This window comes from Rissa tridactyla, chromosome 13 (genome assembly GCF_028500815.1).
Source record: "Rissa tridactyla isolate bRisTri1 chromosome 13, bRisTri1.patW.cur.20221130, whole genome shotgun sequence".
NCBI lineage: Eukaryota > Metazoa > Chordata > Aves > Charadriiformes > Laridae > Rissa > Rissa tridactyla.
In genome coordinates, this window is record NC_071478.1 from 11,646,531 (window position 1) to 11,662,441 (window position 15,911).

At 42.4% G+C, this 15,911-nt stretch overlaps 1 protein-coding gene across 1 annotated transcript in view; it reads right to left on the reverse strand.

Moving 5' to 3' along the window:
- The window catches only part of BCR (BCR activator of RhoGEF and GTPase), a 107,059-nt gene that overhangs the window by 48,173 nt on the left and 42,975 nt on the right, over positions 1 to 15,911 (reverse strand). Inside the window, exon 2 of the mRNA XM_054220019.1 lies at positions 8,115 to 8,299. Within this exon, the coding sequence (XP_054075994.1) occupies positions 8,115 to 8,299 (185 nt within the window). The remainder of the gene's footprint in view (positions 1 to 8,114; positions 8,300 to 15,911) is intronic.

Sequence of the window (15,911 nt, forward strand, 5' to 3'; positions counted from 1 at the left end):
GTTTAACAAAGATTGCCTTCATCCAAGAGACAGGGATGTAGCAGCCCTTCTGCAAGAAAAACACAATACCTCTTGGTTTCCAAAGATTTCTTACAACACTTACAAAAGAAAAATGCAGCTTCACAAAGAAGCATTGAGAAAAACTAACAGTGCTCCAAAGCCCCTGCTGCTGAGGATGAGGTCACTGGTCAATATTGACACAGTACTATTATTATCTTTAGCAGGTTGTCTTGGAGGAGGTGAGGATTTAAAAACCATCTGGGTATGTTTGCAACATCTGTAAAGAGCAGCACACAATGACAAGTTATTTAAATGATTCAAACTTCCCCATCACGACAGTGGCACAACAGTTTTCCTTGTAGCACTGAGAACAGTTTTCCTCTTCACAAATAAAAGCTTTAATTTACAAGCCAGTTCTTGCTGGGCACCGTCAGCTGACAGAGACAGCATTTTCTGCCTGAATGTTAATTTTCTCTCTTTAAGAGAGATGTGCTTTCAGAGAGACAAACATCTCCCAGGACACACTAGAGGCCTTCCTTCCTGGCCATTACCACAAGGTCACTTTGCAAAGTCCACGGTATTGTCCTAACCCTTTTTAATAGAAGCATTTTCCAAGCGTGATGCTTGCAAAACTAGCCTCAGACGCAGCCAGACAGGGCAGGGCCTGACTGCTTTAAGCTACAGTGCAGCAGTTGCTGAAGAAACCCTCAGGGGAGTTTAGGCAACAATCACATCACATATTACAAGGTCTCCAATGCAGTACTTCAAATTTACATACAGATTCCTTATATGTGAAAAGATGAGCTCCTGCTGCTCCTGCTGTGTCAGGGATCAATATGACGCCAAGACGCTGCTGTCTGCATTGTGCTGCCATTCTCTCTTTCCTCCTGAGAGCCAGTGCCCTGACAAGAGTTTCCTGCTGAGGGAAGCCTTTTCCGACAATGTCATCTGGGGCTGTGCTGAGCAGCATCTCTTGCTGCTAGATGAACATCTGGAAAACAGCCCCTGTGCTTCTTCAGCCTCAGGGTGCTTTTTAAGTCACACTTGTTATGAAACGTACTCCAGGACTGAGAAATTCACTGGGAGCTGCTGCCAACATCAGGGCAAAGAGGAGCAGGTTTATTATTTGGTATTACAACATTCCTCACTTACAGAATTGGGAACAGGCTCACCTGCTCACCCAAAACAAGACAGAGCAATTAGCAGGCAGAGATACTGCGAGACTGTCCTTCCACTCTACCCTTACAGCAAGCCAAGATGTGATGCACCCAGTGCCAAGGGCATTTTCTGCTTTGCTCGTATCTGACAAAAAAGGGAAAGAAAGAGCAACACTGCGACCACAACAGCCTCGCTGGCTGCTCCACTCCAGGCAGAAGGGCAGCTAAGAGAGGGAACATCCCAGGTGTAGGTATCAAGCTCCCCACTGGTTCAGGGAAATCTACCAAGGCTGAGGACTCTTTTCCCTTACCCTGGCAAGAAGCAAGCAGTCACAAATCTTTGAGCTGCTTGTGGCAAGGGGAGGAGCTGGTACCACATCTACCAGACCACATTAGCTAGGGGAAAATACACCTATTAACCAAAGTGCAGATGGGGTGTTCCCAGCAGGATGTGGGGAGCAGCCTGTATTGGCAAACTCGAGCCACTCAGCAGGGAGTGCCAGGTGGTCAGCAGTCCGTCCCATGCTTCCTACCCAGCCTGGTTAGCCTGTATTTTACTTGTACAAGTCTGACTAGTATTTCATGTTCTGACTCTGTCCCTACCTCTTTGATGCCAGCATCCATTTCTAGCCTTTCTCCATTGCCTTTCCATCTTTTGGCTACCTCCTGAACCACACATTTCAGAATAAATCTGTCTTACAAGACTATCACGGGGCAGCAGCCAGAGCATTCCTGTCTGTCTGCCATGGGAGTTGTGAGGACTCAACACCCAGCCAGTTATGAACAAGTAAGCAAGAAATTAGTGCTCTGCTCCCACTCCTCGTGAACTACATTAAAAAACAAAACAAAACAAAACAAAAACAAAACCAACATAAAAAGGAAGGTGGAAAGCTGTATAAAGGAAGTTTCACAGATTTCTCATGCCTATAAGGTTCTGGTGTTTTCTTCTCAACTAGGTGGTGCTTCTTGCTATTCCAAAGACTTAAAAACTAAAAGACTGAGTTGCAGTCATAAGCACAATCTTGCGACCTGAACCAAGGCCAGTTAGAGCGGTTAGAAGCACTGAAGATATTAGAGAGCGCGCATATGCTGGCCCCGAGCCATGGCTGTTTTGAATGTGTTTACAGCTTGTCAGCCTAAGTACTTTAGTTTACTAACCAGGTTGGCATTGCATGTTGTATTCAATTACTGCAAGCCTGAGATACACCAGCTCCAAGGATTAGACAGATTCAGCTCTTCCTTACTCTGTTTAAAGAACTTGGGGCTTCTGGTTGTTGTTTAAATTAACGGCAATAATTGTTTTCTTGCAAATGTTAGAAGAACATAGATTAAGAATCTAAAAACCACAGCACATAAGATTTTGCAAAGTGGTTGCTGCCGGCACAGCTCTGTAACGAGAATCAGTGACTCAAAGTGGGTGTATAAAAGGCACTTTAACTCTCAGACCTTCCTTTGGTACAGTGTGTTCATATGCTGTGCAATGAATGTGTTCAAAGGAGCGGTTTCCCGTAAGGACAGCTCAGAATCTCATAGAGAAGCTGACAGCCTACAAAAGAGAAAAACTATTCATTTCAATTTTTAAAGTGTAAATATCTTTGAAAGCTTCTGCTAAACAGGCTGGAGGTGTCTCTTTGTCTTGGTGATATTAAACAGGGCAAATTCTGTAATCAAGCCAATTGTGCTCCATGCAGGGAGGGGAAGGAGCAGGGAGAGGAGCCAACATTATTTATAACATCAGTACTGGTGTGCCAGCTCTCCTCAGGAAGGGCTGTACATCCAGGCAGAACCCTTAAGGAGCAAAGCTTTGGAGAATAAAAAGGAAAAGTTGCATCTGTTGGGGGCGGTGAGGGGAAAGTGACAGTAAAACAACAAAAACAAACAAAACCAAATACTGAGAGGAAGAAAGCAGAAGGATTTGGAATGCTGGAGAGGGAAGGACAAGCCAGTAGTGGTAGTACTAAGCAGAGCAGTAATCCCATTTATTGATGTAGCTTCAGAGGTCAACTTTTCTGGACCCCATTGGGACCAAGCTAGGAGAAAAGTCTACAACCTGTTCTGCCACAGCCCTGCTTGTCACGTAGCTGGAAGATAGTGAGAACAAAAGAATCTGGACTGAGGAGCGGCAATAGCTGCCAATGCTGCACCAACCATGGGCTGCACAGCAGAAAAGGGAAGAGACATTCTACCTGGAAATCTCTAAGTACCAGCCAATTTCCCCTCCAAACACAACAGAAAGTAGGAGTCGCTCAGCTTTAGCACTCCTGCCTCCCTGGGCATGATAAATACAAGAATTGGAGAATCTGTTTTGGCACAAAACTCATCTTCTAAACTCTGGAAAAGTGACTCTCCTCATTTCCTGGGGTGTGGAACCAGCCTTGTCTCTCCACTGGCTGCCCTGCTCCCACCTCCACACAGCCCCACACCCTCAGCTGCACACACGTCTTGGAGCCTGGCTTTGTCAGCAAGCAGATCTTGAAAGGCCTTTCTTATTTCTACCCTTCCCACCACTGTAATCTCTCCCCACGTGAGTAGCAGCAACAGGAGCGTAACGGCTAAAGCTTCCCATCCTCTCAGTCTCTTTAGCCTCCAAGCTGCAAGCTACCTGCTCCACAACTCTCGGCAATACTTGTTCTCTAGTGAAGCATGTCAGTCACTAACTTTCCAACTGTCCCAACACTTTCCTGTGCCCCAAGAACACTGCAGCAAGCCCTCTGTCCTCCTCTAACTCTATCCAGGTATCTTCTCCACTGACAGACACATTCTCTCTCTTTCTGGAAGTGAATTATCACTACCTATTACAAACACTGTCTGACACCTTCTGAAGCTACCAGCACTGTCTTATTTGGCAAACATTTGGGCTGACATTTTCCAAGACAGGTTTCCAGAATTTTTGGAAAGTTCAATCACAACAGTTCAACTGTTACAGACAGCAAGGTTCAGGAAAATTACATCACTTCTGAAGTTAAATAAACAAACAACTTAAGCATTAGTGGAACCTATTTCTCCTTTCTCCTTTTTCCCCTGTAGGCTTGCTTCAGAGCAAGAGTCAAAGTTTGGCAAAAGCCCTGGCTTTATGCCGGGACGTGCGTCAGCAGCTCAGCACGAGATTCTGGAAGAGCCAGAAGAGGGGGTACGACCTAGCTTGCTCAATGCAAACATTTGTTAAGGCCTCCTTACCACAAAAATGATGAGTCAGGGGATGCCGAGATCCACACTACAAACGCCCGTGTTGATTATGTCCTCTCTGGGTCACAGACAAAACTAATGCTGGTGTACCTCTTGTCACCCTCCTTAGATAGCAACAGTTGTTTGTGCAATAGACAGAGCAGGTGGAATATGAATACATAAGAGGTGGCAGTAGTGGTACAGTTTGGAGGCAGACCAGACAGCATCTTTCAGTCTGCTTATATGACGCAGGTGGTGGGGGGGACTGGAGAACAGATCCCAAATGACAAGGTGTAGAACAGCACAAACCTTCTGGAACACAGAACATGAGGTGCTGGGAGTTGGTCACCCTACAACACTGAGGGAACGACATGAAGCCCCTGAACAAATAGTCCAGGAGGTATCCCTTCACTCTCTTTTAGGAAGAGACACTCTTTTTACCACTCTGCACTTCCTCTATGGTGGCTGGGTAGACCAGGTGGAACCCTGACGCACTATCCAACCAAAGGCTACAGCTGCTCTAAGGAGATGGAAGGACTTAGTCAAACACTTGGCAGAAAAATACAAAACCCAGAGAAAGCCTCAATATCCAGATAGCAACAATGCAGTCTCCAAGAGGAAGGCTGGTCTCATGGATAAGGCAGATGAACATCACAATAGAATGCTGCTATATCTGTGTCTAAGTGAATTACTTAGAATTACGTTTAAATAAAAATAATAATAATAAAAAATATCATTGTTCGCAATGTTTTCCATTTGCTGGGTGCCTGACTGGAGTGTTGTTAACTCTTGGTCACAAGTGAAATTAAAGGGATTTCCATGTTAAATGTGAAGAAAACTGCATTAAAAGTCAGAACCTGGGTTTGCGGAACATTATGCATCTCATATTAAGCACTCAAAACTAGCAGATGCTTTTCCTATGATCTGTCTGCCTTGATTACCTGTGGTTAGTGAACATAACATCCCCTTATCTCACAGGAACATTACAAGGATAATTAAGACCTCTGTAGCATTCCAACTGTATTTGGAGTTAATGGTCATCCCAAAAGGAAATGAGTACTTTTGTACTCAGAGCTGAGTTTGCACAGTATCCTGTAAATAAGGTGTACACATAGCTCTAGAGATAAAATATTGAATCCAGTGAGCATCATTCTCTATATACACTGAGCAATGCAGAACCCCCATAGAAAAATTAGGACATGATTGCGTAATTGAAAGTTATCACAAAGATTCAAGACAAGGCTACAGGCACAAGGCAAGGCTGGATAACCAAAGTCAACTTCTGAATGATTTCACAATCTTAATATTTTGTGAAGTGGTGTATATAGTGCATGTGTTCTGTTGTTACATACAGTTAGCTGCTGACTTCTAGACTCTGGTCATAAAGGTCAAAATCTGGTCAAAAATCTAAAATTGTCAGAAGTAATTGCAGGCACTAAGAAGTAAAAGGGCAAGGAGACAACTATAAAAGCAAACACATGTGAATAAGAAAATGTTTTCTGCTAATCAAGTGTAGTGAAAAAGAAAACAGAAAAGACATACGTCCTGGTATTTCTGGTCCAACGTATTTTATATGCTTGGCTCAGCACAGTGCGTTTAACACTTAATTTTGTTACTGATGTCTTTTCCACTGCAGCTGAAAATGTAACTACAGCAAAAGCCATCTATCAACTCACAATGACAGAAAGTTTAACTTGTTTGGGAAATACTGCAACCATATATAAATTAGTCTCTTCCTCCTTGTCATGGACTGTCCTTCATGAGTGGCATTGTCATTTGTGGACTAATTACGGACAGGATCAATTGAAGCAGCTGAGGTTCACAATTAAAAGTCTAATCTGTATCAGAACACCTCTTTCTTTTGGAAGCCATAAAACATCTTTTTATAGTCAGAGAGAATAAAGCAGCCATTTATGTTAAAAATTATTTTTAAAAAGGCAGCCTTCTAGCATTATTAAGGCCACTTTGAAATTAACTACTCTTAAATGCTTATGAGGCAATATTCAAGCAAATAAAGAATAAGATTAAATATTCGGCAGTGTCTCTTCCAGGCCTCCAGTCACAGGCACTATGACAACTGGTTCTTTGAAGATAAGTCTCAGCCATACATAGTCACATAGCATTTTTCCTTCATCCTGAGAAACATAACCTGGAAATCTCAAGTCAATATTAAAATGTTCTTGGAGCTTTTGAATTTACTAATGATCATTTCTTCATTAAAAGCCTCTTACATATCACAAGAATTCTCATCTTGAGAGATAAAAAAGCATCTCGGAGTTAACAGACTAAAGCATAAGCAGCTAACTAGATTCCATACTACTTTATAGTCAAATAAAATTAAGCAAACATCAACAATATATGTACTTGATAATACTTTAAAAGATCTTGACAATGCATTTTTATAAATGAAAAAGAAGAACAAGAACACTGTCTCAAGTAGGCTTCTTAATCTAACATTCATCCTACAAAAATTAAGGAAGCATATGATATGGCACTAACCCATAAAGGATGTATATAATGAATGCTAAGTAGCAATGGTTTGTGGAACTCGTCAGACTCTTGAAATTGTTTTGATGCAAGATAAATAAAACTGTCTGATAAAGCTGATGGTGTTGATTTACATGTACACTGATATCTGTAAAATATCTATCTTCTTCTCCCATTACAGCTTAATTAAGAGGACAAAACAGTATAAAGCCAACACATAAGTTAAATCAGTTAAATGACAGATTTCAAAGTGTCATTTACAATGTGGGAATCCAAGGTTGTTTGGCTACACTTTCTTAGAAATACAGTAGGAAGGAAGTGACAGTTGTCTTCGTGCTATTGAGCATTTTTATGAATGGCTTGGGGAAACCAAAATTTTGTAGATGACAAAGATATTCAGGGAAACAGAAACTTGGGATTGAAGTGTTCTACGATCTAGGAAGCAAAAGGATAAAGAGAAACAAAGACTGAAAGTCAAATAGATTAATTCAAGCTGAAACTAAGATATTTTTGACTATGAAGACAGCAGAGTCAATCGTTATTTACCAAGGCAAACAGCAGACTCTCTACAAAGACTATTGTAAAAACAAAAATAGAATTTTTCCTTAAGTTCCAAACTATAGACATGCTACTGACACTGAAGCAAAAATAAAGCAAGATAGGCTGAAGGTCCACATCAAACCACAGGTCAGGCGAGGTGGTCTCTTCTGAACTTTTTATTTATCTACCATATTTGATTACATAGCTAGCTATTTAGTGAATAGTCAAATTTGTTATAAGAAGCGGCCATCTCCCACCAAAGTCTTCAGAGCTGGCAGTTTTAATTCCTCTTATTCCATTTTCACAGTGTGAAGGAAACAGATCTTATATTCTACACTTTGATAAAGTGCTTTATCAAAGCCTTTAACCTACCTGAAAATAACTCTTGCCATTATGAAAGGCAATGACAAACCTACATGCACATCATATTGCAAGATGTTTTGTTCCAGAGTCTCCTTTCCAAAATATCTGGTATTTAGAGACCCTCTCAACATCCATTAATCACCAATTCTCTCCGCTAAAATTCACAAAGCGTGAAAAACTGAGGCTTAAAAATCATACACATACCATTTATCCCAAAGTTTAGGCTTAGCATCAGCTAGAAGCCTCAATTTAGCTTTAAATACACAATATCAATCAGGCACTGCTATATGATGTCAGGTAATCTGTCCTACAGTGCTGGTAGTCCTTGTCTTTGCTCCCTGTCTACACCCCTGGCAAGCCTACAAGGCTTTGCTGACTCCAAAAAGGCAGGAAAGGACTCACTGATTTTGTAGATTCCAGAGACCCTGAAGATAGTGTGTCTCGGCTGCCCCGACTCTTGGAACTGAGATGGGGTGAGGATGATGGCGAGTCATCAATATAGGGCATCATATCATGATGTCGCCTCTGTTCTTCAGCACGGTCTGCATCATACGCATAGCTAGGTGGCGTGCCACTGAATGAAGCATCTGTAAAACACAGGAGAAAAATCTGTCTGGTCAGAGTCAAGCTGGACAGGAGACAGGCTGGTCAACCAAGGCACTGCCAGCCTCCCAGCTATTATGATTACTTATCAGTAAACCCACAGTCAGTGGTAGTTAAATATAGATCAAGTGGAGGCGTAAATTTAATTAAATGAGTGTTGTCACCAAACGTTCACTTCACTCGTCCTAAAAGGTAAAGTCCTTTCTAACACCTAACATGGGCATTCATTTAATTACTCCTCCTTCCCTCAAGCTCTCCTTCAAAAGCATTAGTATCAAAATAAATCCTTTTGCAGGCTCCATAGAAGTTATGCAGTCTGGGTTTAGGAATGTAGTGGGTATGGGTAACCAACCCTGGTTTTTTTGTAGAACAAGAACAGATGATGCCCCTGCCATTTTAGCAATCACAGAAAATCATAAGCTCAGGGGAGAAACATAACTCTTTTCAGACCTCTCAGGAACAAGGGGACTAGGAAAGAAAGGTCTTACATGTCAAGTGAACCGGCCTACTGCCAAAAATAAAATCCTAAGCGGCTCTCTTCTATTGGCTGCCACTCCTCCTCAATTTTGAGACTTAACTCCTTAAATGAGCAAACCACCACCCTGCTCCCTCCTACCACCCCTCACCTCCCCCAACACCCAAAAAAACCCTAATCAAAAAACAAATAAAAAAGGATGATGGTATGAAGCGTCAAATTAACCATTACTGCACGAGATATCAATGAACTCCTGCAGGGAAGATGAGTAATAAAATTGGTTCTGGTATCTTCAGTAGCTGTGTACAGAGACTGGTTTCTGCAAAATCTCTACTACGGACACACACTGAGCAGCTCCCTCTACCAGAGGTGAAAAAGACTGTTACCTCTCTGCACAAAGAAATAGACACAGAGGACCAAAATTTGCTTCCTGCACAGTGGCACCGCTTTATATACATCTTGCCTGAGAGAAGCTGGAGACAACCTTACGTTTGAGTTACATGGGCCTGAGAAGCACTTTCACCTGTCAATGCCCACAAGTGTCCTGTGTGTAACAGTAATAGCCATGCACGGGCCACTGAACACAAAATGGTAGAGATCCTCCTTCTCTTTCAGGTACAAGTCACAAAATGCCACTCTTCTACCAAAACTGAAAAAAAACCACAGGGAGGTAAGGTAGATCCACTTTTACAGTAGCAGGCGAGCCTTAGGGAAGACAAAGCCACAAAAAAATTAGCTTTTTTGTCTTATAAGTTTAAAACTGTGCATTAAATTCACACTTGAACACAAGTAGAACAAATTTATACTTGTTTTGAGAAATATCCAGGTTCTGCGAAAATAATAAGCAGCAGCTGCCAAGCATACTAATAATCCTGTTATACTTCACTAAGGCAGGGTGGAGGAGTAACATTTTAAAGCCCACTTTCCTCCCTCACAGTAAACTCAGTTAAAGCATGACTCATTCCAGTAAAGGATGTGAACTTTGTGTGGAACAGAATAAAACTTGATCCATGTGGCTTATTCAGAAGGGAGAGCTGGTCTAGGGAATTTACGCAAACAATATACTGAAAATCCAACAATAAACTCACTGTAGAAGTGAGCCTCTGTCTCGGTTTGCACCAAATACCACCCAGCTAAATAACAGCTCTATACAAGGCCTTTAGGCTGCTGAAGGACCACGGCAATATTATTTTAACAAGCTCAGTGAGTTTTATGTCACCCACCCGCTTGTGGTATTACCTTGTGCTTTAGCTCTGAGTTCCTCAAAAGACTCATTAGATTGTGCAAGACCACAGGAATGGAGAAGAAAAAAAATAACGGGGAGTGGGTGGGGGGGTGGGACACGTTCATTGGAAGGGACTTTTGTCTAGATGTCAGAGGTTTCCAGAGCTCCCTAGTCATTTAGAAGACACCCTATTAAGTTAATTTGGTAAATGGAGGCTTGAAAGGGAGTTGCTGAAATAAGGATGCTCAGTCACAAACAAAAGAGGTTTTTAGATATCCCAAAGTTGGATGATGTCTACAACACCTACAAGCAAAACAAATTTCATGCTGAAATTTTCAAAAGCTCTTTGGCTAAAAGAATGCGGAAGACAAGACAGCATGGCCCCCACCTTGCACTACCCAAACAGCCAAGGAAACACTGAAAAGAAAAAGTAAAAATACCCTCCTCACACACAGGGTGGATGGTCTTCTGTTTGGCCGGAAGGTTAAGGGACCATTTTGATTCCAGAAACGAGAATTAGAACTAGGAAGGAGGATGGGAGTCTCCTTGCCTCTCTGCACTATTTATGCCATATTAAAAAAACAAACCAAAAATCCCAAACCCTAAAACCTTATAACTTCAGTGGAGGAGTGCAGATACCTATTTTCCGTTCATCTGTGCCTTGTGCAACTTTCTAACCCAAGAAGCCTGCAAGATATTACTGACAATTTAACACTGGCATTATCCAAGGAGGAAAATCAGTACTGGGCGCTTAACGTACGCTTCATGCCTTTGATCAGGCAAGAGTTCTTTTTCCTTCAGAAGTTTCTTCAAACTGCTGTCATCCAAACCAGTTTCTCCTGCACACATGCAGTAACAAGACCGTGGTGCTGTGCAGAAATTAAGGCAGGAATATTTCTTTCACTCCCAATGCCCACTTTCAAAATTTATAGTTTATTCCACTTCTGTTAATGGGGGAGTGAATACAGACTGAAATATATTAACAGAAAGGCTTGCAGTGAATCACAGCATTTTCGCTTTCCTCACTTTCTCCTGCTAAAAAGCAGGCTTCACACTTCTGCCTTCTGTAACATGTTCTCTCTCCCACCGCACAGGGAAACCTTTATCTGAAACTGAAGGAAAGGGCAGGTGGAGGACTTGAGCTCAGAAGAGGAGACTTATTCCTACCTTTGCAACAACATTAAGTCTACCTTTGAATCATTTTGTCTTCCTAGCCATAAAAGTGAAAATAACACATCTCAACAAGGTTAGTTGAATGAATCTATCAGTGTCACAGGTGGCCAAACAGAATTTAAAACTTTATTTCTGGATCCCCATGGGATCCTTCACACATTAAAAAGCTTAGAAGTAGTTATAATCCCTCTTCTTTCTATTATTGCTGCGTACATCACTAAAATCCACCTATGGAGATTTTAATTACCTCCAAGGCAGAAGGACCTTCTTGCTTTTATTCTATCATTTTTTCCAGCAGCAGCAAAGTATTACCGTAGCCAGATACACTACGCAAGTCTTAACACTAATAACAGAGGTAGGCTTGTATCTCTGTGATTAAAGAGACCACTGTTGCTAGGGAAACTAGGTTATTCAGATCTCCTAAACCCAGCACAATGCTGCACAGGCTGTTCAGGCTCTACCTGGGAGCAAAAAGACTAGAGCAAAGAGATTAGAGCCAGGAGCTCACCTGCTCAGACACCTCCAGCTACTCTGGGTGCTGCTACTGTAGATGGCAAGTGGAGACAGCAGCTGGGCCACGCAAAAGCACTTGGTTTCTTAGCCAGTGTCTCAGGTAGGGTGAGCATTAAGAGGGTTCTCGCTCTCCTTTTAGGGCCAGCCAGTAAGTCATCGATAACTGAGCCATCAAAGCCATAAAAAGATGAAACACAGGAACAACAGACAATTGCTGACAAGGGACAACTAAGGAAAAAGGGTAGGCCTACAAGGATGATGGGCTCTTAACATGTTGTATTGAGAGAGCACCAGAGAGATACTAAGGACACTACTCCACGTGTCATGCTTCTCGCCTCACCAGAAGGCCCCCTTCTCCTCCTCTTTGGGTGATAGAGAACAGCAGCAGCATGCGACTTACAGAAATGAGCCCTCTCAGCCCTTAAGAGAAGCTAGTTCTACCGCTGACATTCCCTTCAGTACCCCTCTCAGGTGCAATGAACTACGTGAGGCTACAAAGGCTCATCATCAATTCACATATTCAGCTAAAAACCTCAAGCATTTACTTCTACCTTTGGTTCTGACAGTTCTGACAGCAATGACCTTCCTGGCCTTGCTTTGCTCCAGCTTTTATGAGTCTGTTCCACCACCACCCTTCTCAGTCACTGCTTCCAGCCTCTAACCTCCTTTCTCATCTCTGTTCCATTTTCATTTTCTTTTGCTTTTCTCAAACTTCATATTCCTTTTCTGTATTTTCCTGTTCCTCCCCTCTTCTAAACTGCTCCTCTCCCTCACTGCCTCAAATTTCACCTGGCTGGCGGATAAGGAAGAATCTAACAAGTTTACAGTTAGTCACAAATTCACTGGCACTCAAGAGACAGCACAGCAACACTGTTCCCTTGTTCAGTTGCCTACACCCTTCCTGCTGGGTGCCACATTCATTCTTTGGAAATATGAAATCAAGTCATAGATCTAACTTGAAAGCAGGAAGGGAAAAAGAAATTAACTTCTCAGTAAAAAGAAAGATTAGCTGCACGTAATCCAGGGCCACACAGTGGTTCAAATACATGTGTCATACTTTCACAGCATCACAACATCCATGGCTGCTTGAGAGGCTTAACAGCAGCATGCAGAGAAGCTTCCAAGCTAGCTGTGCTCCAGCTAATCCCACTAGCAGAGCAGTGAAGCCACAGCAGCTCAGACCTGCCTAAGTAAATACCTAGAATCCTGGAGGGGGAGGGGAGTTGCACCTCATGCCAAAGCCCCACATCACTGTGGCTTCATTGTAAAAGGTACGAAGCCTAGCACAACTTTGTAATGTCTATACTCACTCCAAAAACATTCCCGCAGCTGCATAGCAGAAGAGAGCTAAGGCAGTTTGCATCCCCTGACTCTGTGTTTCTATGCCAGGGAATGCATGAGGCCATAGTTTGACAATGCATTGTTTTGGCAGCAATAGCGGTTTAAGGTTTCCCCCACCAAACCATAAATCACTGCATGGCGCTTTCTCCTCTCATTCCCTTAGTTCTGCAACCCCACAGATGTCTATGGTCCAGATAAAGAACTTAGCCAGCTCAAAGAAAAATATCTTTGACACTTCCCTTCTAAGCTGGATCAGCTCTCTGATCTAGTTCATGGCACAGAAATCCAAACTGAAAGGATACGTGCGTGGTAGTTCAGGGGTGGGTATACTTAAAAGCTTGTACTGCAACTGAAGACATAAAGTCACCAAATCACTGCTTGAGTTTTCCTTTAGGCTGAAGCTTAGTTAATTCCTGAGATTTACACATGGCTAGTTTGGGGATAAGTTACCAAAATGAAATACAAAACCATATAAAACAAAAAGAAAAGAAAAAAAGTATCCTTTAAGTTATCAATATGCCACACCAACCTTAGCTCTGGCTTGTACATACTACTGTTTGCTTGGTGATAAACAATACAAAATCAGGTCATTTTATTTCTCAGTGCTAGCCAGGCTACTTAGAGAATGATCAGGGATTCGGGCCCAGTGCTGAGCACATGTAGAAGTACATCAGTGTGGATGAGCTGTGAATGCAGTTGCCTAGGAAATTCAGCAGCACTTTCTGAAATATAGAAGAGTTAAGCTACGGAAAACTAAGCATCTTGCCTATTTCCTTAACACTTTCTGAATCATCATCTCCAAAACCAAGAAATAGTGCACTCAATACCTTGCACACTTTTGCACAAAACTGAGATCCACAAACAATAATTATGCTGTCTACCTATATCAGGAGCCTGTCCCAGAATAAAGATCAAGTATCAAAAGGAAAAAAAAAAAAAAAAAAAAGATACATTTGCCATGTCAAATCCCTATGGCTTTATTCTTCTCAGATTGATGAAGAAAAGGCTCCACTAGGATGCCAAATAGATTCAAAACAAACTCTCTCCCTTGTATTCTGTATCTCTTCTCTATGTAAAGACAGTACATATACATGTAAAGATGTTTAGTGAAACTTGAAATCCCCACTCAAATGCCAAACCAATTCATTCAGCAACAAAAAAATCCCTTTAGTTTGCAAATTCATTCTTTAGTACTAGATGAGCATGAAAACAGAAAGGCCAAAAGTTGCAAAAGCTAGCTGCAAGCCTGCCTATGGCCTCAAACTGTATTTCTCCACTAAGCACATGAAGAGAATCCAGCTGTCAGCGCTAACTGATAGACTCCTACAAGGCACCCCATCATTTGCCATAGGAGAAAAATGTCCACAGAGGATGATCTTGCTTATCACTGCTGAACAAGCTGTTTAGAAGCATGGGTTGCAGAAATAGAATTGCAGTGAAATACGTAACACAGCCCATCCGCAGGAGACACCCCTCAGCACAGAAAACCAAGGCAGCATTAAACAAGCTGTTTCATACATTGCAGCCACGCTGCAGTTTCCCTTCTACAGACAGACATGAAACGGGCTCTGAAAGCGTGCTGTATGTTGACAACTTGCAGTGAAACACTCTTTAGGGAGTAGGATGTAAGGGGAACAGTACCCCAGGAAGGGAGGTTTCTAAATACATAGCTGGACACTGGAATGACAACTACAGCTTATACGGAGCAACCAAAAAAGGAGTTCTGTGAATCCAAAACTTCATCAGATTTTCCTAAAATCACCAGATCCATTTCAGGTTTGCATCCTCCCCTCTCCCACTGTAATAAGTCATCTTTCTCCAGCATGTTAAATGGCTGCAGAAACAAGTATCTGTCACATGTAATTTTACCCAGTGTTTCATTTTCTTTTAAGCGTAAGGGTGTGTTTGCCTGTGCACATGTGAGTGCACAAGTGTGAGTGCATGTAGAGAGTGAGAACAGCATCTTATTTTTGAGATGGTAGGAGAAAGCAATGTACCGTGCATACAGAAGTAGCAAGCCAGCTGGTGGTTCCCCACCCTCCCTCCCCTGGGGGATCTCAGACCATAGACATTAACCAGCCTCCAAGAAACTTCTGTCTCTACCACAGATGAGTTTTATCCTTGTAGCAGACAGCACCTTTAAGTCTTTAGGAGATGAATTAACTGCAGTCCACTTTTAATCTTCTAGGTGTGTCAAACCCAGATCATTAAACTTCTAAAAAAGAAGATCAGAGTTCTTTAATTTGCCCATATAGTCCATGAAGAGTCCATGCAGAGACCAGAGGACAGCTCTGATCTGTTTGTAGCAGTCTGTCACTGAGAGATGTTGTTGCACTTTGCTCTGATTGGCATTTTCCTGGGAACAGGTTTAGCATTCACACAGATTCACCCATGCAGAGTGAGGTTCCATGACATGAAAGCTGGGACTACTGAGACCATTCTCCACCTCAGGGAAGCCTAAGGCATCCTCACACAGGACAGAAAGAACTGCTCAATAAGGCTTCTGAGAGAGTCATTATCATGAGAGAAAAATTCAGGAAGCTAACCTGATCATCCAGGAGATTGTCTTTTACCAGAAAAGACTGCACGGTAGCATGGAAATTCCAAACATTTCCCTTCTGCCAGCCAGCACAACTTTGCCACTGCTCATCTTTGCTTCAGACAACTCTGGCTTAGCAACCCTAGAATGCTACATGCTAAGGAGCGTAGACCAAGCTGTCATCCACACACTACATTCAGCCAGGCTTTGACACGGTGCATGCCACAGAGGTCAGCAAGGGAAGAGTAGCAGAGGTGTAAATTCTCATCTCTGCAAGACATCTAACACTTGGATCAGTTTCAATCAAACTGAAATACTGGGAGGGAAGCA